The sequence below is a fragment of the Bacillus rossius genome, chromosome 16, assembly GCF_032445375.1.
Source record: "Bacillus rossius redtenbacheri isolate Brsri chromosome 16, Brsri_v3, whole genome shotgun sequence".
Taxonomy (NCBI): Eukaryota; Metazoa; Arthropoda; class Insecta; order Phasmatodea; family Bacillidae; genus Bacillus; species Bacillus rossius.
Window position 1 is genome coordinate 24,240,949 of NC_086343.1, and position 26,524 is coordinate 24,267,472.

Here is a 26,524-nt window from a genome sequence, read left to right on the forward strand (position 1 = left end):
CTGACATTGTGGAAGAAAAGTTGTTTGTGGAAGCAGTCGTACGGGAAACACCATTTTCAGACGTTGCACTTCAAACCATCACAGAAGCACAGGACAGAGATGATGAATGCCAGGTTCTGAAGGATAATATATTGCAAGGCTTTAGTAGCAAACACTCCCACTTCTGGCAGTACAGAGGACAGTTAACATATAGTAGAGGACTTATTATGAAAGGCTCACGCATATTTATCCCCAGACATTTACATTCAGACATGCTCAGTAAAATACATGAAGGCCACATGGGGGTAGTTAAGTGTAGGCGTCGGGCACAGGAGTCCGTATGGTGGCCAAGTATCACTACAGATATCAAGAGTATGGTCGAAAACTGTCAACAGTGTTTACAACAGAGGACCCAGCGAGCTGAGCCATTACAGCCTTCGGCACTGCCAGGTGGCCCATGGATGCTGGTCGGAATGGACATCTTTGAATTAGCCCGTGCACACTATCTTGTGTTACAGGATTATTTTTCAAGGTACCTGGAAGTAGTGCGATTATATCAGCTGACGGCAGAGGCAGTAATTGCACGTGTGAAGAACATATTTGCTCGCCATGGGATACCTCAAACTGTGCGTACAGACGGGGGTACCCAGTTTACAGCCAAAGAATTCCAGCAGTTCGCAAAGGAATATGGGTTTAGGCACATTACATCGAGCCCAAAGTATGCGCAATCAAATGGCGAAGCAGAGAGTGCAGTTAAAATAGCAAAGAAGATTTTGTCCAAAACAACTGATCCAAATTTAGGGTTGCTCGCTTATAGGGCCACTCCATTGGAATCCGGCTTTTCACCATCGGAACTATTGTTTGGGAGAAAGCTACGGACCACATTACCCCATACCGTGGCGTCCCTACAACCACAGTGGAACCCATGCATTCTGAAAGAATTTCGGAAAAGGGATCAGCACATCAAAGAGAGATCAAAACGCAACTATGATACAAGGCATGGTGTGTATGAGTTGAATCCATTACAGCCAGGGGTGACCGTGTGGATTACCGACCTTGCCAGATATGGCAAGGTACTACAGCCCGCAGACCAGTTCAGATCATATTTAGTCGAAACGGGGGTCCGCAATGTGCGCCGGAATAGGAAACACTTGATCGAAGTACGGCAGCCCGATGAGCAGATCCGAGGACATGGGCGTGGGCCATACCAGGCATCAACAACAGGGTCAGGAGTGACACATGCAGTAAAAGAGAAGCGACTAACTCCCCGAACAGCAGAGGAAGCAGATGGGGCTGATAAGCATAAGTCATCTTCTCCTCGGAAGTCACCAACGCAGGGCTCACCACAAGAGGACCTTCAAGGGCCGGGATCTCCACAAGAAGACTTTCGAGGGTTCACAGAGGAAGAAATACAAGGGTCAGAGAGGAGTAAGGGGATTTGCAAGACCAGGAGTGGAAGACAAGTGGTTAGACCAAAACGGCTGGAGCTGTAGAGGTGTAGTGCAATAGTGCAGGTCGTACAGTAGTGAAAACAGTGTGGGCACAAAACAGTATAAAGAAAGGGAGATGTAGTGTTAAGTATTCAAGAGGACAGGATATAGATTGGCAGGCCTGCGAGGACAGTTATGGCGGCGGGCCCGGCACTTGGACAAGAGGGTTTATGTGATCTTGGAAATATGCGTACCAATACAGACATAACAGTATCTATACTTACCTAATATAACCAACCATCCACAATGTTTTAAAGTATTTATAATGTAGCTAACCTATCCTAATGGACCGCAAAATTTAATGCCACACCGGTTTATACAATGAGATAGAACGTAAAAAAAAAGCAAGCATGAACTTCGGGTAACTTCGGGTTTGGCTCTCTCGTCTGTGAAATGAAGGCTTCCCAAAAATTAGTGTCTACAAGCAGTGTTTTGAAATTACCCCATTATTAGTTGGCTATGGCTGTGATATGGTCATCCCATGGAAAATCACCCAAGGGTGGTTGCTGATCCATTTTGAAAAAATTTGAAATTTTGTGACATAAAAAAAATTGGTTGTCTGTAAAGTCGGTTTACGGATGATAGTTTAACGTGACATCATAACAAAACATTGATGAAATGATTGCATACTTTTATGAATAAACTTGAATCATTTTTATTTTAATAATAAAAGAATAAATACTTGAAATTATACTAGTAATCAGATTTTTAAAATGCAAGAATAATAAACCTTTATTGCCGAAATTTTTGTTGTAATAAGCAATCAAAACCACAGATTAAAATTCGTCGAGAATGTTTTCTTTATTATGTCTTCCAGTGCTCATAATGATATGCAATTGTGGCCCCGGGCAAGAAATTTTATTTATAATTCGTTAATAATAATGCCCATCGCGATAAACAAAGGATATGTATTAACGAGTGCCTGGTTCCCGCGGCAGCTGATAGACGATTCGTTCGGTTCGCGTCCCTCACCATAGATAGCAGCACCATTCGTTCGGTTTGCGTCCCTCACCATAGATAGCAGCACCGTAGGGGAATAATATTATTTCATTTTTATAATACGATTTTATAACAAATACGCATCCAAATACACCTAACTTATTTATAATGTGTTACAATATTTTTTAAAACATTGTGCAAAAGATCCCGGGTGTAATTTGAATTATTATGTGCAACTGTAAAACACCATTGTTCGTTAAAAACGTATTTGAAAATTCAACAACCGTACCGATTGTGCTGAAAATCGGTGGACGATAGTTAATTACATAATATTAATAATTCAAACGACGAAAACATGATTGAAAAGTCAAATCGATTGTTGATCCAAACGAGTGGAAGAGAGATGCGGCGCATGCGTACACTAAGCGTAACGGGACACATCCGTAGTGGGGCAATGTGTGTTATGGGACACTTTTTTGTGCGTGCAGCCGGCGTTCATTGATTTATTAGACGTCACGTCAAAAAGTACATATTTCTCCAACAGTGCAAACCTAGGTACTGATTTTTAACTGCCACCATTTTGATTGTATAGACAAAAATGGGCGCTGCCATATACCAAAATTTATATTTTCAAGCCTTTATGTTTTGTTTAATATCTTAATATCTTTTTTCAAAAACACATACTTTAGGAATTTTTTTTCACCAAGAAGGGATTGAGTACATTCTTTTGACAATATGTATATCATTGCCAAGTACTCTATGTAGACTTACTTGCCTCAAGGTTTCATTGTTTTTTTTTGTCCGTTGCATTGTCAACTTACATGTCTATAAATGAAGAAATGTAAACAACATTATGTTTATTTTTAGTGGCATTATTAATAGCCCTAAGTTTGATCCTCATGCCCCGGCATGACATTATTTATTGAGCACTTAGTCAGTACCAAAGTGGTTTGAAACTCACTAAATTCCTGGAGGTCCAATCAGCTTAAGCCACTGTGCATTACTATACACAATTATACTGTACCAAATAAATTTTTTCGAGTGGCTCATGACCAGCAGGTCTTTTTTTTTGGACCTCCAATGCTTGAAAAGTGGCCTGCCACCTGATAGGAAATCACCGTTCGACTGCAAATGACATAACAACCAAACAGTTTTTATGTTTTTATCAGTTTAATGCTCAGTTGTTCATCATTTTATGATTGACACAAAAACAAGTAAAAAAGGACTGGGAGGTGGAAATTAATCTGCAAAATTTGCAGATAAATTGGGGTGGGGTGGGGGACATCATTCTGCATGGTTTAAGTATCTATATATGGTTTTATTTGCCTAAAGGAAATACATTATTTTTTGTCAATTTTTTGTTTATTTTTATATACTAACTTGGTAAAAAAAAAATTAAATGAACAATAAATGGGAACAAAATTGTATATTTCTACAGCACACGCTGCTTAAAAATAAATTTTTTTTCCCACAGTTATTAACTGTTTATTTTTCAGTTCAGCATTACTTTGTTACTTTGACTTAATATTTTTTGTTTTAAAGTGGACTTGAACTGTTAAAAATACCTACTGGTGATGAGATCCATTAATTACCGAGAAAAAGTTTTCAATCACCCACTTATCTTGCAAGAATGATGTGTACAAATTTCCAGATTTCTGTAATCACTGCTGGGGTGAAATCTACCGCGTGATGGTAGCTCCCAGCGTGACGTAGGTACTGCGTTTGTTACTGCAGGTACGTGTACCACAGTGAGCTACCCACAGGGCGGTGCGTGGCGCTCGTGAAGAATGAACACCGGGCGCTGGTGGCTCACATCGGAGCTGCAGCGGTGTACGATTCCCACCACCTCGACAGCGACAACTTCCACACCCTCGCTCGGTCCAAGATCGTGTACGTCGAGGGGTTCTTCATCTCGCACAGCTTCGCGGTGGCCGAAGAGGTCTTCACGTTCTGCAAGTCCAGGGGCATCCTGACAGCTTTCAACCTCAGCTCTGTGTACATCTGCAGGAACCACGCGCGAGAGATCCTGCAGATGGTGAACCGCGCGGATGTGGTTTTCGGCAACAGAGCGGCGTACCGGGCTCTCGTAGAGTCTGCGGAGCGAGCACCCCAAGTGCTGGTCTTTTCAGAGTTCAGCGGGCAGGATGAAGATGACGACGCGGAAGAATCAAAACACTTGGGAGTGCAGAGTTCAGTTAATGGTACTGTAGCGTTCGGCAAGCAGAGAGCAACGCCTGCTTCCGTGTTCGACGAGCTGCGGTCGCTCGGCAAGATCTGCGTCGCCACGGATGGCTCACGTCCTGTGAGGTGCAAGACCTCCCGCGGAGAGTGCTTCGAGGTGCAGGTGCCTCCGCTGGACGCGGCGAGCGTCAAGGACACGACGGGCGCGGGGGACGCGTTCGTGGCTGGTTTCCTGGCCGGCGTCGTGGAACACAGACACTTGAAGGCCTGCATTCGGCTGGGCTGCGGCGTGGCGGCACGCGTCATCCAGCAGGTCGGGTGCCAGGTGCCGACGTACTCGCCGAGGCAGGTACTGAGCGCAGCGTGACTGTCTGTAACCTGCAGTGTGGATCTCAATTGAGTTCAACCACGTCTTGTCTGTTATCAACTTATTAAAATCTTTAAACTTGCCCTAGGCAACGTACTTGATTGCACCCTAAAAATCATGTCAAATTAAACTTTGTAAAGTCTTAAGATTAATTTATTTTTTATTATAAATTTCCAGTTGTGATGGTCACAACAATTTGGTAATGGATGGAAATAATATGTATTTCAAACTTGAAGTATAATTTTAGTACTGTACTTCTGATTTAAATAATATTTTTTCGTGATTTTGAAGATAGCATTTTCTATAAACAGGAGCAAGTGTTATGCATGGTAATAAACTCTTTATTATGAGCACTCAGAAAATGAATATGGATGCACATTTGTATAAAACCACTTAATTCAGTTGTGGCTCAATTTTGGCAGTAGAAAATGGATTCTCATTAATGTGAATGAGGACAATACACAACAGAAATGTAACTCTGAAATAATATTCAAATGCAATAGATTACATTCTATCTCTTCATCATTATACTTTCAGACTAATTATGTAGCTTAATTTTATTGCAGGGTTAGGTAACTCTTTTCTAACAAGATCAAATATACAGAAAGTAGCTGGGTGGAAATTTCATGCCAGTTCACAATTGGCAATAGAATACAATGTAAGCAGTCCAGAAGTAGATCTTAGCAAGGCTGTACATATTTAAATGTGAAGCTGGAGTGACCACACCATGTAAGAAAATGGAGTTTCTGGATCATGAAATTGTTATTAGAAGTGAAAGAAATTATTTCAGTCCCAGAAAACTTTTTTTCTAATCGGAATTAAAAGTAATTGGCATCAAATCACTTACTGAAGTTAATTTTGTTTAGAGAACTTGAGTTATTTATAACTCTGGTCTGCAGTAGACATCTGTGAATTGTGATTTTTCAGTTCGAATCGAATTCGAATCGAATTTCAAAAAAATTCACGAGTTTCGAATTTTTTTCGAATCGAATTTGGGAATATTTATTAAAATAACATAGATCATAAAAAATTTCTAACATACCTCCTTTGAAAAACTTGTCTCATAATTCACAGTTTAAATCAAGTAACTAAAATTAAAGTGAGACTATTTTGAAGAAGCACAACCATATTCTCAAAAATTTAAAAAAAAAATTAAAAATTATATGCCTATAAATAACTTCGCAAATCATTTCAAATCGTCATGGAGAAAGATGAGTTCATCGACATGGCGCGGCAACAACATTTCTCTGCGGCTGGTGTAACTATGTTGCCTACTGTAGAGAAAACTCTCTTCACTTGCCACCTTATATAGCATGTTTGACTTTCAAGGATAAAAATATTAATAAAAATATCACAGCATAAGGAAGTGGTACAAAAGAAAAAAAATATTGGTTGTCTGTAAAGTCGGTTTACGGACGATAGTTTAACGTGACGTCATAACGAAACATTGATGAAATGATTGCATACTTTTATGGATAAAATTTAATAATTTTTATTGAATTATCACTACTTTGTATGGATACAAAAAAGAAATGAAATTAAATCTACAATTTAATTGATGAATTTACTTTTATTTGCACTCATTAATTCAAATATTTTTATTACTTTAACGAAGAAATTATTTTAACTAAAACTTTTATACATGTTTGCTATTTAACTTCTTCCAATCTGTGTTATTCTGTTAAGGATAGGACGATGATAGGAAAAGTAGGAAATGAATGGGAGTGTTTCAAGTTTAATCGATGGTTGTTCCAATCGAGTGGAAGAGAGATAGATGCGACTCAATCGTACAATGAGCGTAACGGGACACATGGTAACGAGACAATGTGTGCAACGGGACACTTTTTCGGGCGTGCAGCCGGCGTTCATCGATTTATTAGACGTTATCACGTCAAAAAAAAAAAAATTTACCGTTTATATCGCTTAAGCATTGCACATTTTATTCTAAAATCAAGTTTATAATTAGGGGTGAGACCGTGGGTTCACTCTTAGCTGAGTTTTAAAATAAAGAAACACCGACGTATCACTGCGCCGCGTCAGCAAGTGATAGGCTGAATTCTTCTTGCGCGCCAAGCACTAGTTGCAACACACACACTTCAGTACAGTTGGTGCTAATAAAATAACGGCGAAGTAATATAACAGGAAGCACCGTAGCACTTTGTTCAGCGTAGGTGGTTCATTTGCGAATAAAAAACTATGCACTTTACGCCAAATAGCCATCTTTGCAAAATCATCACAAGTTTTGATAACAAGATACTCAAGTTTCCTTTTCTTCCCGGGAGTTGTTAATGTCCCATAGTCCTGTAATTCTTTCCTTGCACGAAGCACACTGCTATTCGAAACACTCGTAAATTCCGCAGTTAAACTCGCGATATCGTTCACACGGTGAAACGCTATAATGCTATATAACAATTGTTATAAAAAAGGCAGTGTAAAAATACTTACAAATGGTACGTAAACAAGGGACTATTTCTTGGGCACGAATAATGTGCGCGGCGGATGGCAGCCAATGAAAATGTTTGTTTACAAGAGGCTTTGTTTATTCCAAAACTCAGGTAAGAGTGAACGGAGAATACTATTATGCAAAAAAATGTAAAGTAATCCATAAAAACAAGACCTTTTCATGGAAAGTACGTTTATTTAAAAAGTAGACTTTGCGAAAGCAAACTAAATAATTTAAATTAATGAGTGATGCAAAAAAAACCATTTTATTCAACGTAAAGAAAAAAAGTAACCAGTAACAAGAACTTGATTTGTAACTATACGCATAACGATCGTGCGGGTTAACTTGGTTATTGACAGAGCGCTCGCGTGCATGCAGTCTGCGAGCTATCGACATCAATTTTCGACTATGTGCGCGCGCTCTATACAGAAATACAGGAATCAACACAACCAAACTGGTGCTGTTTACGTTTTTATAAGCGGTATAAAGCGACTCCCGAGACGTTTAAGATGAAGTTTTTAACTTTTAAAAAAGTATTTAAAACACGATTTACATATCATATTACTTTGTAATAGGATTAATTTAGTTAGTAAGCAGTTTTATCAAAACGAACGGCGTAAACTGCGTAAAGCAATAGGCGCGTTGTAAACAACGGGAATTCATTGCTTTACATCCAATGAGGTTAAAACGGGACAGAAATAAAATGGTTCAAATAACGTGAAAACGTAAATAACGGTAACGTAAATAAGGGAAAACGTAAATAAGGGGTTTCGATGTATAATTTTTTGTAAGTGGAAGATGCAATCGTCCATTTACATTTCTTTTAAAATTGGGGGAGGAGGATGTCATGTCGAATTATTGTAAAATGAATTCGATTCGAATTTACGAATCGAATATCAAAAAATTCGAACTTGAATTCGGTAATTTCGAATATTCGCAGAACCCTAGTCTGCAGATGACTAAAAAGTATAAGAACTCATTTGCATATTATAGCAGGGAATGTAGTTAGAATCTATTTTGTGAAGGTAATGTACATTATTTATTAGAATTTATAAAAATGAATCATCTTTTTCATGGCAGTACATGTAGTGTTTCCTATGAGTGTAAACTTCCACATATTTTGTAGAGTGAATCAATGTTATCTCTTTGATATTGAGAAAACAGTATAAGACTGCTATTAAAAAAAAACATGCTAAATATTAAACAATCAAATTAGACCTAAATATAGGCAAATTATGAAGTAAAAATTTCTTTCTTAGAAGTCTTAACATTCAATAATGTATTTTCACATTTTAAAATAGGTGTATATAAATGTACTGTTTTTTATAGTAGGCCCTGTACAAATAAACTCTGAGAACAAAACAGTTTTAGCTCCTAAAATTATTCTTCATGCTACAGTTAGGTTCTTCACCTGTATGTCATTGCAACAGTAGTCTTACATAGAAATACTTGATAAGGTTTTTTTTTTTTTTTTTAAAAGCAATATTTGACTTCCTGTCAATATATGACAAAATTGTGTTAGCAGTAATGCCACATTACCAAAAAGTGTGTAACAATTGTTTACTTGAGTAGTTTGTGCAAATTTTTTAAATTCAACATTGTCACAAGGTTACAAAAATGGATTTTCTCAATTTGTATACACACAACATATGTAAGTAGTACAGTAGCCTAATTTACTTGGGGGTTGTCCATTAATCACGTGATGTTTTTTTTTAAGCAAATTTTTTACACCCCCCCTCCCCCCCTAGTGATTTGTGGTGAGGTTTTAGACTACAACCCCCCCCCCCCCCCCCCAAATAATAAATCACATGTATTTTTATGGTACAAAATATTTTAAAAATTTATCTTTAAATATAGGTATAATCTAATTTAATTCTGGAAAATCAAGCACAGCATGTATTCGGCACCAAAATCACAGTCTTACTGGCGACTGGCAAGCCGAGCCGGGTGGTTCATGTTGCGGCGGGCGAGGATATTGTTGCCTGGCTACGGTGCGTCAAGACGTCACTTTTCGGTTTAGCAGAAATCCTACAAAAAATAAATACACGTGATATATCTCTACACCCCTCCTCCTCCCCCCTTGTGATATTGCGTGATTTTTCTAGACCCCCCCCCCCCCCCCCTAGCCTCACGTGATTAATGGACGATCCCTTAGATAGGTGTGTAGCTGTGAATAACACAGTAATACATAAAATTCTACTCATCATTTCCCTGGCACACCAAAAGAATTCCTTACCACTTTGAATTCCAACTTTTTTTTTTCTATTTTCAGTGGCCATCCCAATTGTTTCGCACGGCCCTCTTGAAAAAATTTCCAACAAAGAAACAGCAGCCACACTGTTGTGTATTGTCCTTTTTTGCACATGTAAAATATTATGTTTGTAGCATATTAAAAAAATTCTTGTAAATGTTTGTAAACAATTTTTAACAAAAATTTTTTTTTATCACTATCCCAACTGTTGTGTCTGATTTATTCAACAAAAATATGAAATCAAGAGACTGTTATAAATCACTTAATTCTAATGTGCCTGGTTCTCTAGTCGACCATCGCTGTGCTAGATCATGCAAATAAAGACAGCCATGATACATTACCGCTGGCAGTTCTAGTTATTGCAGGTTTCTGCAACTCTGATGACCTACTTGAACCACTTGATGGTTCTGACAGTGCTAACTTCAGAACAAGACTGCAATTTTGAAGTTTCCATTCTTTTTTAGTTCAAAAGAGAATTGTACGATCCGGAAATGACAAAATGCCCAGCTCTAAGTGAACAAGTATATTTACAATTTTGTGTACGTAACATGATAACACCGAGAATACCAATATTCACTGATGGGACTATTTTACAAGGAAAGTGTCTATCCTACATTACATAACAGTACATTATATTCACAGAATTTGTTTATCTGAATTCAGATAAATATTTATATAATATATATATAGTTGTTGAAGGCTTGATGGCTCCCTTAGCACAAAGGAATGCTGACTCCCAAACATTTAAATATTAACAACTTGAGGCCACCAATAGTGTAAAAAATCTAGCAGAACCAATAATGTTACACATACACACACATGTACACATATGCTGAACAACTTTCAAAGGCAAGGCTAGTAGTAGGCAGCCTTACGACACAAATGTACTACACATAATTAGATTGATCCATGAATGTACAAGCCGTGTGCTTAAATAATCATAAATCAATCTGCAGAACGAAGCTGATCTAAAAGTACACCTGGTTGTGCGCTTGGAAGGCATTGGTTGCACTGCCAGCTTCTACCACATGCATCGTAAAGATGGACTCGCAATGATCCACTGCATCCGTCCATCTCGATCACGTGACCTCAAAGCCAATCGGAAAGCCTGTAAAATTATATCAGTCAAAACCTTACCAAACTTTAACTTTTGACAGATGAAATAATAACCTCCAAAATGTTTGCAATATATTGCCGGCACCTTTCATTATCTTGAAAGGTTAAGTTTGTTTATTTGTTTAGCTGCTTCCATTAAATGTTATTACTAATGTATAGAACTTAAAATATTAAAAAAAAAAAAATGTCATTGTGAATAAATTGAGTAAAAAAATGATTTGCTTACATGATTGTCAAATTAATGTAACTTTATAAGAGAAATTTTATCTAAAGTTTAAGCCTTCTAGTCAATTGGCAGCGTCCAAGTAGAAAAATATTGCGAAGAACATGCAGAGTGCTATGAAATTGTCAGCCAGTTGACAGACGGACTGGTAATGGATGGAAGTGATGGATCATTGAAAATCTACCTTACCTCTTAGCAAATCAGCTGTCAACATCACAATCACTTTGCCCTTTAAAATTTTCTTCAAGGCCATTACAACTATCACAACTTAAAAAAAAAAATTCAAAATATAATAATAAGGAATGTTTGCATTAAGCTTTAAAGTAATAAGGAAGAGAAAAGAGTGTAAAATATTTTGCAGGAAAACATAGTCAAGTACAATAAGCAGCTACTCATTAGCCTATGCCTAATACATCCGTGTACAGCACCCTAATTTTAATTTAGAATCATTAAAACACTGCAGTGCACACATCAATTGTGCAAGACTACTGCGAAGTTATGTGCTACGCGGAAAGTGTGTGTCATCAAATTCAAAAGGCGAAGAATTAAGTAAGGTATGGGAATACACAGTCTCGGCCGTTCATGGAGCGGTAGACATTTGGATGTAGTACGTGTATGTATTATAAACTGAACTCTAGCAATACTGTAATTATTATGAGCATCGAGCATTATAAGAGAAACAAACAAAAATACATCTCAACAGTAGAAGTACGATACCTACTTATTCTTTATCAAAAGAAACAACCTGGAAAATATTATGTTAACAGAAACAGATATTTCATTATAAGTTTATAACGTAATACGACTAATTGCAAGGTCCTAATGTTACACACAAACTGTGCTTGCAAAAATGAGCAGATATTTATTAAGATGAGACACCAGTGGTCATCTCTGAACGTAAAATATGTGATGCCATAATACAGGCTACCAAAAAACCTTCGTATTTTTATAGTTTATGATTTTTGCAGAATTGGAAAGAAAATGTCGACAAAACTACGTGCTATACACACAAAGAACAAAGCTTGTACAAAACATGCAATCAAGTTACCAAAATATAAAATACATTAACTACATATTAATATTTTAAGGATTTTTGCTCCATATAATTTAGCCTTTACAGTATAACACCAAAATCATAACGCATGTCATATTATGACATCACTTGTGACATTTATACTCCAAATATTTCCTTACAATATAAATTTTATACTAAACAATTATAAATTTACTGTATTTAGTAAAACTAATTAATAGTCCAGGGAACAAGGCATGTACGGATCTATTTACATTCATAATTTTACACAAAAAAAGATAGATCTTGATAAAGGCATTATGATTTAAATATCTATTAGGCCTGTGCGATAATTCAACTGAGCAAATCATTAAAGATCTTTTTAATATTTAATATGACTTTGCTAGTAAATTTTCTATTCTATTTGAAGCTTCAAATGTGATGGAGAGCTTAGAGTTTGTTGCTAAGCTTTAGCAACAAAAACTGAATGCCTAAGAACTGCTGCTTCTCAGTTATAAGCCCCAATTTTTAGTTTTGAAATTTTGCTTTTTAATTTCACAAGTGCAGATGATCATAACTAAAGTAAAGAGTTGTTTGAGTGGTATGATCAGCCACATTAACATGAGGAAATATATTCACATTGATTTTTACTTTTTCCATTTTTCACAGTTTTTTAACATACGTTTGACATTTAAATCACAGTTTAACATTCCCTAAAGCATATTTCTCAGAACACATGTTATACATTTATGCTTATTATAAAGTAACACCAACCTAGGATACATGTCACACTGTAAGCAAAGAAATATGGATATCAATTTCATTCTTTTAGTGTTCCAATACACAGTATGGGGCCAACAAAATAATAAGCTGTCTGACAATAAAGGGTTTCAGCTGATAATTTTTTTATATTTTAGTATTTATTTTAATTATGGGATAGCTTTTTGTTTATTACAAAGGTTAATATAAATTTTACAATATTTTTAAGATTATATTTTAGTACTTCATGTGACATTTGAAAATGTCATTTTTTTAAATGGGAAAAAACCTTGTTTAACACACATTTTTTATAGCATGAAAAAGAATTATTTTTTCGAATTATATATATTTTTGCTGCGAATAAAGTCAGTTACTGAAAAAAAAAAAAAAAATCAAACATCTACTTTTATGAATGCAAAAAAAATATGCATGGTTATTATTATTTTTATTGAATGGTGTTAAACATAGTGTCATTTCTTTTATAATCATTACAAACATTAAAATATTGTTTACTTCATTACAGTATTTTATACAAAATTAGTGTAATACCACCTTGCCAAGAAAACTACTCAATTTGACTTTGCAAATATACTAAATATTCGATTTGCATAAAATAAATGATGTTCACACAGGCCTAACAAATGTATTATATTTGAACTCTCTAACTTCCTGTAACTTGACTACATCACATCTGTTCATGGTTCACATTAAGCAGATACAGTTGTTACCAATAAATCATATTGCATAAAATTATTTATTCAGTGTAGTAATTACAGCTTAAGTTTAAACATAAACTAAGCCCATTGTAATATGTATACAGCTTTTGACACTGTTTATGAAATATACTATGCTACAACATATTCATGCTTTGGCTACAGCAGGTTCCACAGACAATACCGTCACCAGTCTACTGCAAATTTCTCCTGTCGTATCACAACAGAGCAATAAAAATTACCCACAACTGAGAAAATACCAGGCTAACCTCTGACATCTCATGGTTACTCATCTTTAAAAGTTTTCGGAACACTTCACTTGAAATATGAAAGATGGAAATGCAAAAAGTTGAAAGTTAGCATATGCTTGACTTGTGTTTTTGCATCTTTCATAGTTTATGAATGCGTGTTTGAAAATGTAGTTACGGAAATTTTTATGATTCCTGTGTTCTCGCATAATTTAAAACCCAGCCTAAGAACTTACTCTGAATGGAATGTGAAGGAAGGTTATGCCTATCAGAAAAATTCATGAACAGTAGAAATTACCGCCACCATTACCTCAAATTTACATCTTCGCATGTAGAAAGGCAATTAATTAGATTATGTGGAAGCACACTGTCACAAAAATTTTTTTTTTCATAACTTGTCTGACTAAGTTATCAATAAATCTGCATTACTCACAGACTGAAACCAAAAGCTAAAATATGTGTATATATATAAAAAAAGTTTCTGAATAGATGACTTAAGAAATTTTTAAAAGAACAAAAAAAAAAAAAAAAACTCCTGCAACACCTTCAAATTATTCATGCAGAATTTTCCAGATGTTGCTAGAGTGGTACAGCTTTACTTGCAAACCGATGAACAAAGGTGTTTTGCGTTGGCGACCAGACAATACCTCCACCTCGGCTAGGCACACTACTAAGCGCTCTCTCGCAGAGTACGTGAGAACACAAACATACAGCAAAGACTTCAGTCATCCACTCTCCAGCCAAACACATGTACCTCATTATTGTGCCCTCGTAAAAATACAAGTAACTCAAGACACTTAACACGATACATGTTATTTCCATGATACACACAACTGTATGTACATGCTCAATTGCTCATAATTACAAGCAAACACATGTATATACATTGATCTAGATATGTTTAGAATACTGTATTTTGAGAAACACCCAGAGCACTAGTCTATACTGGCACAATTTGCTTGGACACGATAGTGCCAACTATTTACTAGAGCAAGATACCACTGGAAAAAAAACCCCTAATAATTCATTACACAAATTGACCCTGCAGTAGTGAAACTGTTAGGATCACTTACGTGGCAAATCTAAAGAATTTCACAATCAGTTAAAAATCCCTGTAATTAACTATGTATTATCATAATATGCAAAGCATTTACATATGGGGAAAGTAGTATTTTTTAAACTGCATTCATTTTCCTCGCTCTCCTTGTGTACATCATTCTCGTATGGTGTAGAGGTATCAACATACAGTAAAATAAAAATTCTGTAGCAAGACATAGTACCGAATAAAGATATACATTACAATTGTTTAAAAATGTGAGTAAAACTGCTGTAAATAAAGGGAATAAAAATTCGATAATTTAGCAAATTTCATATGAGTATTTTCATATTATTAATTTTTAGCCTAAATCTGGGTCGAAAATCTATTTTTATAGCACACTATTTATTCTGAATAAAAAGTATGCATTACACACACATTCTTATAATACATTTTATGTTGAAATGCTTATTACTGGTAACACACAATTACATTTCACAGCACAAAATTAATATTCTCTTAACAGTCTATAAAGCTATTTTATGCCAATCCTCGGATTATATCACACACTATTACATAAAGAACGTTATAAGATTGTATTGTCATGTGTAATTTGGAGAGCTCTGTACAACTAGAGACCAACACTACCCTACTTACTACTCATGGAACACCGGTGTGATGAATGTGTAAATGGAAGAGATGAAGAGTGACACTACATAACATAATTAATCTTTTACTCTTCAAAACCACTCAGAAAAGGAACAACTAGATACGTAGATACATACAGTCTAGTTTATACCCAAAGGAATTTAAAAGGTTTTAACAGTAAATACATATAACGTATGAATTAAAGCTTTCGATCTGCAAATACCATTTATAAATAATTGGGGCTTACAAAAACCTTACCACCAGGTGAATATGCAATATTTCATTTTGAGGGAGGGAAGGGGGAAATGCCCCCCCACCCCACCCAAGCATTCCATGTTAGTTCAATCTGAGTAACCCAGAGCATTTAACCCACATTCGATAATCAGTATCAGGTTCACTCGACCCTTTACTCAATAACCTAGGGTTAACCTTGCACAATCGTAGGGTAAGTTGAGTAAATTGAATAACAAAATACTTAAAAGAGTGGCAGACAATGGAAACCAATATAAAAATTACTTCAAGTAATAGTATTTGACAAGATCATAAATTATATAGTCTAACATTTTGATGAAAATAAAAATTGGTCATTCATGGTTTTTGTAAACAAAATACACTAATATATTATTGAAAATTCTCATAAAATTCAACTGTGTATCATAACACATAAAACATTAAAAATCATCCTGATTTACGAAATGCAACCATTCCAAAATTTGTGTTAAAAAAAAATAAGTTCACTTGTTTGGAGAGTAATGGACGGTTAACCCACCATGATCGAGTAAACTGAGTTAACCTAATGAATGAGGTTGGTTTTCGTAAGCACCTTATGAAAGGTTCACAAACAACTGTCCAGCTGGCACTAAAAATACAAATAAAAATGCCAGGAGTTTTAAGTTGACCACAGCCCATATACCCTCAACAGTTTTCTAAAAGCTTTAATTTTAAACTATTATCCAGCCAAAGTTTTTGTAAGTCAGCATAAATTACATGTATGTGTTTTTTTTAAAGGTGTTACAGTTTTCAAGTCAATTAACAGGTCTAAAATGGCTGGGAGGTACAGCATGCTATTGCTAGAAATTTGAAGAACTCATAATGACAGGGACAAATACCCATTAAAGTTTATAAAAATTATAACTTACAAAGTTCATGTCACAAATAGAATTATATAGATACAAAAAAAATGTTAAATGACTACATTATGTACTATTTGATATGCATTATGTACAAATATGTACTTCAAACTCATATTAAGGTTACTTCAAAGATGACCTTCACTGTCGCACATTAACAAGACGTCAGGTTTTACAAATTGTGCTCACACAGTGGGATGAATTAAATGGAGTGAACATTAGCACCACCCATAAACACATTCACTGAGCTAATAATTTGATTCCTCTAATACAGTTCCCACAAACATAGCACAACATACGTAAGAAATGAATACCTTCCAACTCTGTGGGATGCGACCACCTGGCTGAGCCACTAAATAGAGTGCAGAGCACCAAACGTACCACAAGCCAGTAACAAACTGCTCAAGATTAATAAGATATATCTGTTTATGAAAAACATTTCCATGGTCCTACGGGTGTAATCTTTTTTGGATGACAAAAACAACAAAACCTACGATACAAATTAAAACAGAAATTTAATACACAACATTTTAAGCTGTATATGAGCATACATTTATTTTTAATTTTTAATCTACTAGTGTAAGTCCCATACAGTAATGTTACCGATGCAAAGACTGCGTAGTGGCATTTGATAACGCGAGCCACCATCACACTTGATGCTATCATGCTTTTAGAGCTCTCTCGGCCCAGCCAGGTGGTCCCCTTAAACTATCTGTAACACCTGTAACCTCTTCTTCAGGTACATTATCCAACTTTAGTGTCATCTACTGACCAAAATTTTTTTTTTTTTGGATTCACATCATGCCACATCAAAATGAATTGTTTTGCAGCAGGATACTCTAGTTGAATCAACAAACAAACAAAGAAAACCCCTTTTGTTATAAAATTTTAACCAACACCCAAATGCAAACTTTTTAAGGTTATGAATCTTTGAACATCTCTAGATATAAGCTGCTAAAAAATGTTTGCAAAACAAAAATACCTAATGTAGAATCTTTAAATTGTGTAGCTGTCCATCGTCACGAAAGAAAAATACTGTAGAACCAAGTACAGTTCATATACCTACAGTTTCTTACATTCCACTTTAAAATAAAATTTTACTCTTTGGTACATATAAATTTATATAAGATAAAAAAACGTAAGAATTTGACTGGTTTGAAATTATAGAAATCTATCAAACTTTAAAGATCACACACTGTGCATCACATTGACATGTAGGGCATCAGTGGAAAGTTGGTTAACTATTTCGAAAGCAAACCTATATTGAGTAATTTCTAGCAATACATTGTTACAACATTACTGGCAATACAAATCAACGTTTTTTAAATGATTTTTTTTTTAATACTTCGCAAGGGTGCAAGGGTTAAATTAAAGGTATAGCATTAAAAAAATTCATTAACCATCTTATAAGACTGCTATTAAACAAAACTTTCACAAATACATTAAAGACTAACTTTAGATGTATCCTTCAATATTAATTAATTCCATTTACAGGAATACATAAGTTACTTTTCATTATATATTGCAATTTTTTTTTAAATATTTTAAAATTAGTTTTTCTGATGTTAATCTGTTAAATCTTAACTGAAGTCACATTTGTGACGATCTTGCAAGCAGATGAGTGCATCAGTTGATGTACATGACTGAAGTTGTCTTGGCACCATCTTCTTCTTCTTCGTCTGCAACTATGTCACTTTCTTGACGATGCGGAGTCTGGAATTCTGAAGTCACCGTACCACCGCTCTAAACTAGGTGCACGCAGTCGAGTGCTCCACTTAACTTTTCGGTGGAACACCCATCATCAGCAAGATCACACTAGCGAGCATTATAAAGTACTCATGTTAACAAATACTCAAGTTTTATTACAAGTAAGCAGACCTCCAATCAAAATGCATGGTTCGCTCAAGGCTGATGAGCAGAAAATGATCAAATAAGGAAACTGTGCAAAATAAATGGCTCTCTTCCGAGGGTATAATGTATAGGGGCCAGAAAAGAATATCATCTTGCTATAGATGCTATTTTGTTTGTTAATGTACATTTTACATTCTATTTTTTTTTGTGATAATTTTTTGATAACAGCATATTTTTATTTGAATTAGTTAATGTATAAAATACCCATTATAAATGCAACAACACATTAGTTATTTATTTCCAAAATTGGAAAGAAACAACCCCGACTGACCCCATATTCTTACTTGGCAGACACACAAAGCATGTACACTAGAGTCCCGTTATAGCGAGGTGTCACGGTTCCGGGTTTGATCCTCGCTATAACCGAATTGGACAATTTTTGGCCCCAAAAAAATAAAAATTAACCAAAAATAGCATAAAAATTGTGTTTAAACCTGTATAATTGGAAAATAACAGGTTATATTAACGAAATCTTAATTTCTGTGAGCAGATGTGTGAATTCTCTTTAAAACGATACCCCATAAGTACGGATGCGATCACCGATTGCGTCAAAATAACCAAAATACCCTACCACGCCACATAAGTATAGCATCTCAGCCCGCGGCCGACGCAGCATTGTCCTGCTATCTATCGTCGACGTGGGCTGTCTGCTGGCGGCCATGTTGGTTCGGGATGTAGCTAACAGGTGGTGCTAGTGTAGCGCGACGATTTAATTCCAGACCTGCCAACATTCAAATTTAAAAAATCATGAGGTCCTCGATAAAAATTTTCAGGCCCATAAAACAGGTTAGATATAAAAAAACAACAAATGAGAATCTTTAAATTTAAGTGACATACCTGTACATATGTTACATGGTATCTACTTCAAAATTTATTTCAACAAATTATAGGTTGCAGATTTAATTTAGTTGAACATAATTTAGCGCTGTCGTGTAGTGATCATGCAGGGCCGCAACTAAAAAAAGATGTAAAATAACATTCTGCTCGTTTAACACTATCATCACAGTTCACAGCAAAATTAATTTTTTTATTGGAAGCAATACACTTCACGTGTTAGTTGTGTTTTTTTTTGTAGCGACATGTTTCACAATGTCTCCTCTTCCACTATGCGAGATAGAAAAATCAGCACGGCACACGCTACAAAACGCAAAATTGCTTCCTTTACGTGACTCGAATATTGATGGAAACTCGTTACTGTAAGCTTTCGTAAAACTTGTTTTGTAACTTTTACAAACAAAATCTTGGGGCCCCGAAAAATCATGAGGAAACACTATTTTGGCGTGAGGGCGTGAGATGGACCTTAAAATCGTGAGCCTCACACCAAAATCGTGAGAGTTGGCAGGTCTGTAATTCCTTACAAAAAAGCAGGAGTGCGGCTGCGGCAACGCACGTACACCTCAAACGTAATAGTCGCTGGAAAACTATACTTTTTTTCATTTAAATTAACCTGTCAACTTTTTTAGGAAATAAATTTGGCATTAAACTCAAACCATCACCACCCAACAAAAGTTACTAGAAAACTGCCCTAGCGATTCGGAAATAAATATGGTAGTGCCTACTAGAGGTGTAAAAGTAACGAAAAAATGCGTACCCGTATGTATTCGTTACTATAACAATTAGTACTCGCTACTATCGTTACGTAACTCGTTACTTCTGATACCACATAACATGCTATGTTATGTTGCAGCAACGAATCCAGTCGTATTGCGTACGCGTACAGTATGACGTCGCGTAAATAATAATAAATAGAATATAAACAATTAACAATATTTGATAATTAATAGTTTTTGTTAACCAAGAAACATTTAATTCTCATTAGAGCGGCTTTTCCATATTATCTCTTTTAAGATAACAAAAAAAAAAAAAAAGTGAAAATACGAGATTATAAAAACAAAAACATACATATTTCTAATTTGTAAAAAATACTTTTACGTTGTTTCTGTTCCAATCTCAAACTCTGTCTACACACGGCACAAATAACTAACGGAAGTTTGATAAAAGAAAGAAAGGATGGGATTCAATTTTTAAAGCCACGCACTTAGGTGACGACTGCACGGCTGAAGAATGTGACAGGCGTCAACGGCAAGATGTCTAGTGGCGAGCGAGAGGGGTGGAGATAAAGCAGACAAATAACAAAAGCGCGCTTCAAGCTATCACGCCGTAAATTCCTCAAAAATACCTCGTTATAGCCGTGTTCTCGCTATTACCGTGCTCGCTATAACGAGATTCTACTGTACAATTAAATATTTTTTATCTCTAAACATTTTTACAGACATACCCAATTGCTGGTTTTCACTGTATATAATAGAGAAACAACAAGAATGGACAAGATAAATATAGTACACAAACATGCCGAAAAACAACCAAAATCTGTGCATTTGTGTATTAATTTTTTGTCCATTCTTGTGGTTTCTCTACAACATTCACTGAATACCAGTAATGAAACCCATAAAAATGTTTCAAATCAATCTTCTCCATTGCCAGAATCATTCAAAATAAATATATTTTTTAATGTATGTTTGTTACTTAAGACTATCAGCACTTCAGTCAATACACAAACTACTACACACCACCATATTTGTTGCAGAGTTTCAGCCCAAAGCTGAGACCACACAGAAAGCTACAATATGTTCGCGATGTTCACTGCCCCAAGTGGCCAGACAGGATAATCTAGTTCACGATGTTGGAGACACACATACCATGTGATTTGAGTGATGATTCCGAAGACAATATTCTGCTGGCTCTCACAGTATGTAAACAAAAAATAAATGGGTTCATGAATTTAGTATAAAAACAAAAGAATTTGAAGAATTTCATCATTTGATGAAGCAATTGCTCGTGAGGACAAAACCAAATTTATGGATTATTTCAGGATAAATTCAACTCAGTTTGATATGATAGCATTCCCTTGGAATCAAATCCCAAGCATTTTCCTGCATTTTCTGCCTTCTATATTCTTCCATCGATTTATTCCATAAACATGAATATTTTCGTAATCTTTTACCCAGTTAAATTTTCTGTTGACTTGACAATTAAAAGCACAATACTGAGAGGAATTTAATTTCATAAAAAGCAAACGCAGAAGTATAGCATAATCCCACGCAAATTTTTTTGTTTATCTGTGCATGTGCAAAGTCAGCCGAGAACCAATCACCTGGCGAAGTCGTTAACACAGTGAACACAGCTTTGAGTGGCCAACGACACCTGAGATGCAGCTGGCTGTATTTCACTCGCGTAGCGAACATCTCAAACATAGCGAGCATAGCGCCCTGTGTGGCCGTAGCTTTTAGGACGAAAGATAAAAACAAAACCAATTGCACTCTTGCAGTTTACTTTAACGGGAGTTTGAAGATAATTACAGTAGTGACCACAGCAGGACTAGACACTTGCATTCCCTTAAATGTTACACTTTACCCATGGCCATGTGGTAATTGTTTCTGTACACTAGTTTGTGATATTGCCGTATGTCTGTGATGCAGCCATGTTAAATGCATTTGAGACATCCTCAAATAAATTCAATTAATCCAATTGATTTCATCCTCAAATAAATTCAATTAATCCAATTGATTTGTGAATTTTACATAAATTAAACCTGTGACTAATGTTTGCAAACATATTGCACTACCAATTTTTTTGAACATCAGCATTTGAATTTTTTTGTGACTTAAATCTAGAAAGGAATAAACAAATAGTTTTTTTTTTTTTTTTTGCGAAAAATTGTAATTGAGTGTTACTTGTGTTTTGTAGGTAGTATTTGTATGCATTAATATTGAGTTTTCAAACATTTGGGTTGTAAATAATAAGAGCAAAAAAACTAATTTTACAATAACATATTTATAAAATCATAAATGCTAATTAGGAAAAAAAAAATAGATGCTCATTTTTCCAGCCCCTATAAATGTGTGCAGATTCTCCAAAATAAAGAATTGTAATTGATCTCAAATCCAACTTAAAGCAAGCCTCACACATTCATTAGAAAATGCCCTAGTTGGTGAACACTAAACACTGGCACCAATAAAAATTATATAAAAAACAATCATAACATATTTAAGTAAGGACAAAAGGATACTTAGCAATGGCATTCAAAAATTACAATAAATATACCTACTACACATAAAGCAGGAAGGAAAAAAAAAGTAAAATTTAATAATACTTGTGGTATATATTTGACATGTAATGTAACTATGAAATCTATTAAACACAACAATATCAACATCTCATATCTTGGCATTCATGTATGTACATAATTTAACAAAACAAAGAAATTTTACAATAAATCTCATACAGTATACAATATATACAATTACAAAATACACTTAAAGCTACATTTATCTAAGAATCTAATCAACATTTCCATAAGACAAGGGATGAATTAGCGATGGCTTTACGTGTCTTTTAGGTGTGAGTAAGCCCCATCCGCAATATTACTTTGAAACAAAAACCACACACTTGGCATCGCAAAGAAAACACTGCTATATTACTATACTGTGTCATTAACATTTAAAACTTAAAACACAAACCTAAAATAACTTTTAACAATAATTCTTTAATAGAAATGTCATCTTCCCAATGCAGAGTGTGGTTTTCACTTGACAGTAATATTTTGAGAGTGAGCTGAAACATACCTGAAGTATTTAACAAATAAATAATCCCTCTGAATGATTCCAACAAAGGTAAACAACAAATGAAAATTATTTCATGGACATATGGCACTGCTGGTTAACACTAGTTTTAGAAAAACCTCTAGAATAAAATGAAATAAAATAATAAAAAAAAAAAAAACTGAATAAAGCCAATAACAGCAGATGTTGAAAGTTAGATGCATAGACAGCATAGATATTTCCACGGAAGGAATTAACTATTAAAGACAAAACACACACACAGAAACATAATGGGTACAGTCAAGATTTTATTGTTTTATTTCCAGGACAATTTCGTTTTCAAAACAGGAGATTTCGGTGTTATTGTTTTTATTTTTATGAAATCTGTTTATTAAAAAAGATAGCATATTACTGAACAAATCTGATACTTAAATCATCCATGATACTAATTTCTCCAAAAAAAAAAAAAAAAGGTTGTTTTTTTTGGACTGATACATGATGCACGTTTCAAACTAATGATTTGTGATAAGCATGTATAACTTTTCAGAACAAATAAAATAAATCTCTAAGTATTTAGGTGTTTGGAAAATGTTCTAAGATTGTAATGTAAAAATGAGTATGTAATAATATATGCAAAATTTAAAAAAAAAAAGGGTAAACTTTTAGCATTTTTTTTTTATTAAATTGCAGTACAATCATCTTGGTAAATAAATTTAAAACACTTTCATTGAAATTAATATTTAAAAGATAAAATATTTGATATTAGAGTTAAGCTTTAATTGAAAATACTGATAGGTATCATGATTTTAGTTACATTTTGGTGCTTTGCGGTGTATTAACTTGAAATTTGGTGTTATAATTATGGTGTATTGACTGCTTTTCGGTGCTATTTCGGTTTTATCGCAATTCACAATATAATCTTGTTCCTAAAATGACAATGACCAGACAGTTACCATTCCTGCTGTCAGCATACTGTTGGTGTCTACTTTAAATTTATGTGACTAAATTCTGTCCACGGAATTATCTCTGCTGTCTAGGCATGTAAATTGACACCTGCATTATATTGGCTTGTTCTCAGAGTGTTTATGTATTTATCTCTGCTGTCTAATCTTGAAGGTTTTCTACAACATCCAGTCCAAACCAGCAATAGCATATGTTCACGAAAATATTTTTAGATAAAATTCATATTGTTTTGCTTGTTTTTCTTTTCAGGTAGGCAGGCTCCTTAAGAAGATCACTAAACATTGTGAAAATCTAAAAAAGCCATGAAAAAAATTTAAAATTAGTAAATGAACAACTTATATAAGGCAAACCAACTGCAAACTTATCAAACTAACAGTATGACTTCACTATGCCAGTACATAATTTAAATTTAGAAAACCTAAATTATTTAATTCTTGCTTGGCTAAACAAATACAACAGTAGCGAAGCTACAATAATCATGAAAATATTTCTGTAAAAACCAAAAAAACAAAGTCACTATCCATCCCATGAATACATACTTCCATAGTGTAATTCTTAAATAACAATTTATGACTAAGATAAACAATGACATGCATAAATTTATTATATCAATATTAATTATTTACAAAATCAACAACTGTACACAACTATACACAAATTTAATTTGTGACTTGATTTAGACTTTGTCATATTGAAAATGTATACATCCTTAACATAAATGTTTTGGTACAACTTTCAATTATTACATACTTAAAACGGCCTCAAGTTGGCTTAGAAAAAAAAAAAATTCAACATCGATAAATTCCAAACACGAATCGTAATTCACAGTCATGGGATCGCACCGAGGCTGGAAGTGAGAATCCTACGTGCTAGCGGTGACTAGAACGTCAGTGTCCGACCTTCTTGGGCAGCTCCTCGGAGCGGCTGAGCTCCAAGGCGTACTCAAAGTCCGCCTGCTCCTGCCGCAGTCTCCTCCGCCTCTCCTCTTCGAGCTTCAGGCTCTCGGCGGCCGCCCACGCCATCTGCCGGTCCTCCGGGGGGATCCCGTTCGCTCTCGGCGCGCCACCCCCGTCGTCGAAGGGGTCGGCGATCTCGAACGGGTCCTCGTAGCGGTAGTCCTTGAAGGGGTCCTGGGTGAACTCCATCTCGGCGTACCTGGCGGCAGGCTTCGGCGGGACCCCCTTCCCGGGGCCCCCCACCACTTCCGCCGGAGCGTTACAAAACTGAAGGAGGAGGAAGAGGAAGAGCAGACTTAGTTTAAGGCTGAAAAAATATTCAATGCAAAACAGATCCATCGTTACTGGCCTGCGAGCTGGCGTCACCTGTAAGAAATGAGAGAATGTATAACTTTGACCACAACTCTGAAGCGACCGAGTGCCGATACACGGTGCAGGCCGCATGCAAACCGCCAGCGTGACAAATAAGCAGCAAAAACCTAAAATCAACAAAACAAAACCAAATAAAAAAATTAACTACAGCAGTACATTAAAATAAAAACCCAGATCTAATACAAAGCATGCAATGTTTCATGACATAATAATTATATTTCATTTTTAGCTGATGGCATTGCTACAATTTTTACAGACTTTAAATTTGCAACTATCAAAAGCAAAACAAAGAGCAGATACAGAACAATAATAATAATAAAAAGCCAGTGTGTTCTATTATTGTGCACATAGTAAAGTGACTAAATAACACTAATAAAAAAAATAAGAAAAATGTTTACCCCTGTATTATTATATATGTATATGGGAATTATTATCGGTGATATTCATTTTGTACTTTCAACATCCCAATAAAAAAGTTGTGGCTATGAGCTAAGTAAATATTATCTAAGGCATAGGCATTTAAAAGGTCATATATGTATTGGGAAAAGTATATTTTACAAAAGGACCACCAAAGCCTTATCATTCTGAAAGGGAAACATAAATGGACTACATAATTTTTCATTATTAAGAAAAAGAGTAAAAGATTGGAGTAAATGAAAGCAATAAGCATTCTGCTTGAAATTATGCAGTTGTAAATTAAGTCAAACAAGACTCAAGTTATTATAAAACTAAGAAGATGAAAGAGTTGGACATACGAGAATTTCAGTTCAACAGATGCTTACTTCAGTTAATTCGCAAAAATTAGTCTGATAAATAAGATAAGTATGTTTCATAATTGTAATATTTTTTAGAGTCGTAAGTGTCTTTCAATGCAACATATAATAGTTCAAACTTTGCGGCGGAGGAGTTTACCAGTGGGCATCACACATTGCACCTGTATGAGTGATGCTGACACATGGTTCGCGATAGCAGAGATGCTCGAGAGCACGTCGCTACATCACCAGCAGGTCAAACACAGGTGCAAAGTCAAAACTTTCACCCGCTTCGCAGAACAGTGGGATTAAATAAGTGCATAGAAGGTTGCCACGAGACAGGAGAAACATGAAGAACAGAACATTTCATTGGCTTTTGTAAGGGGTGTATTCTTGCTGGACCATTGTCAGATCTTTCTTTCTAGTCACCGGGG

General features: G+C 35.2%; 2 protein-coding genes across 7 annotated transcripts in view; one reads left to right on the plus strand and one right to left on the minus strand.

Moving 5' to 3' along the window:
• Nucleotides 1-6,115, plus strand: part of LOC134539821 (uncharacterized) — a 35,420-nt gene extending 29,305 nt beyond the window's left edge. Inside the window, exon 8 of the mRNA XM_063382112.1 lies at nucleotides 4,143-6,115. Within this exon, the coding sequence (XP_063238182.1) occupies nucleotides 4,143-4,956 (814 nt within the window). The 3' untranslated portion in view covers nucleotides 4,957-6,115. The remainder of the gene's footprint in view (nucleotides 1-4,142) is intronic.
• A 3,787-nt stretch (nucleotides 6,116-9,902) lies between these two features.
• The window catches only part of LOC134539820 (epidermal growth factor receptor substrate 15-like 1), a 122,704-nt gene continuing 106,082 nt past the window's right edge, over nucleotides 9,903-26,524 (minus strand). For 4 of the 6 annotated variants that reach the window (XM_063382106.1, XM_063382107.1, XM_063382109.1 and 1 more), the window contains exon 19: nucleotides 9,905-25,233. In XM_063382106.1, coding sequence (XP_063238176.1) covers nucleotides 24,898-25,233 — 336 coding nt within the window. In that variant the 3' untranslated portion in view covers nucleotides 9,905-24,897. Of the gene's footprint in view, nucleotides 25,274-26,524 lie in introns of all 6 variants that reach the window. The other 2 variants (XM_063382110.1, XM_063382111.1) reach the window with 2 other exon arrangements.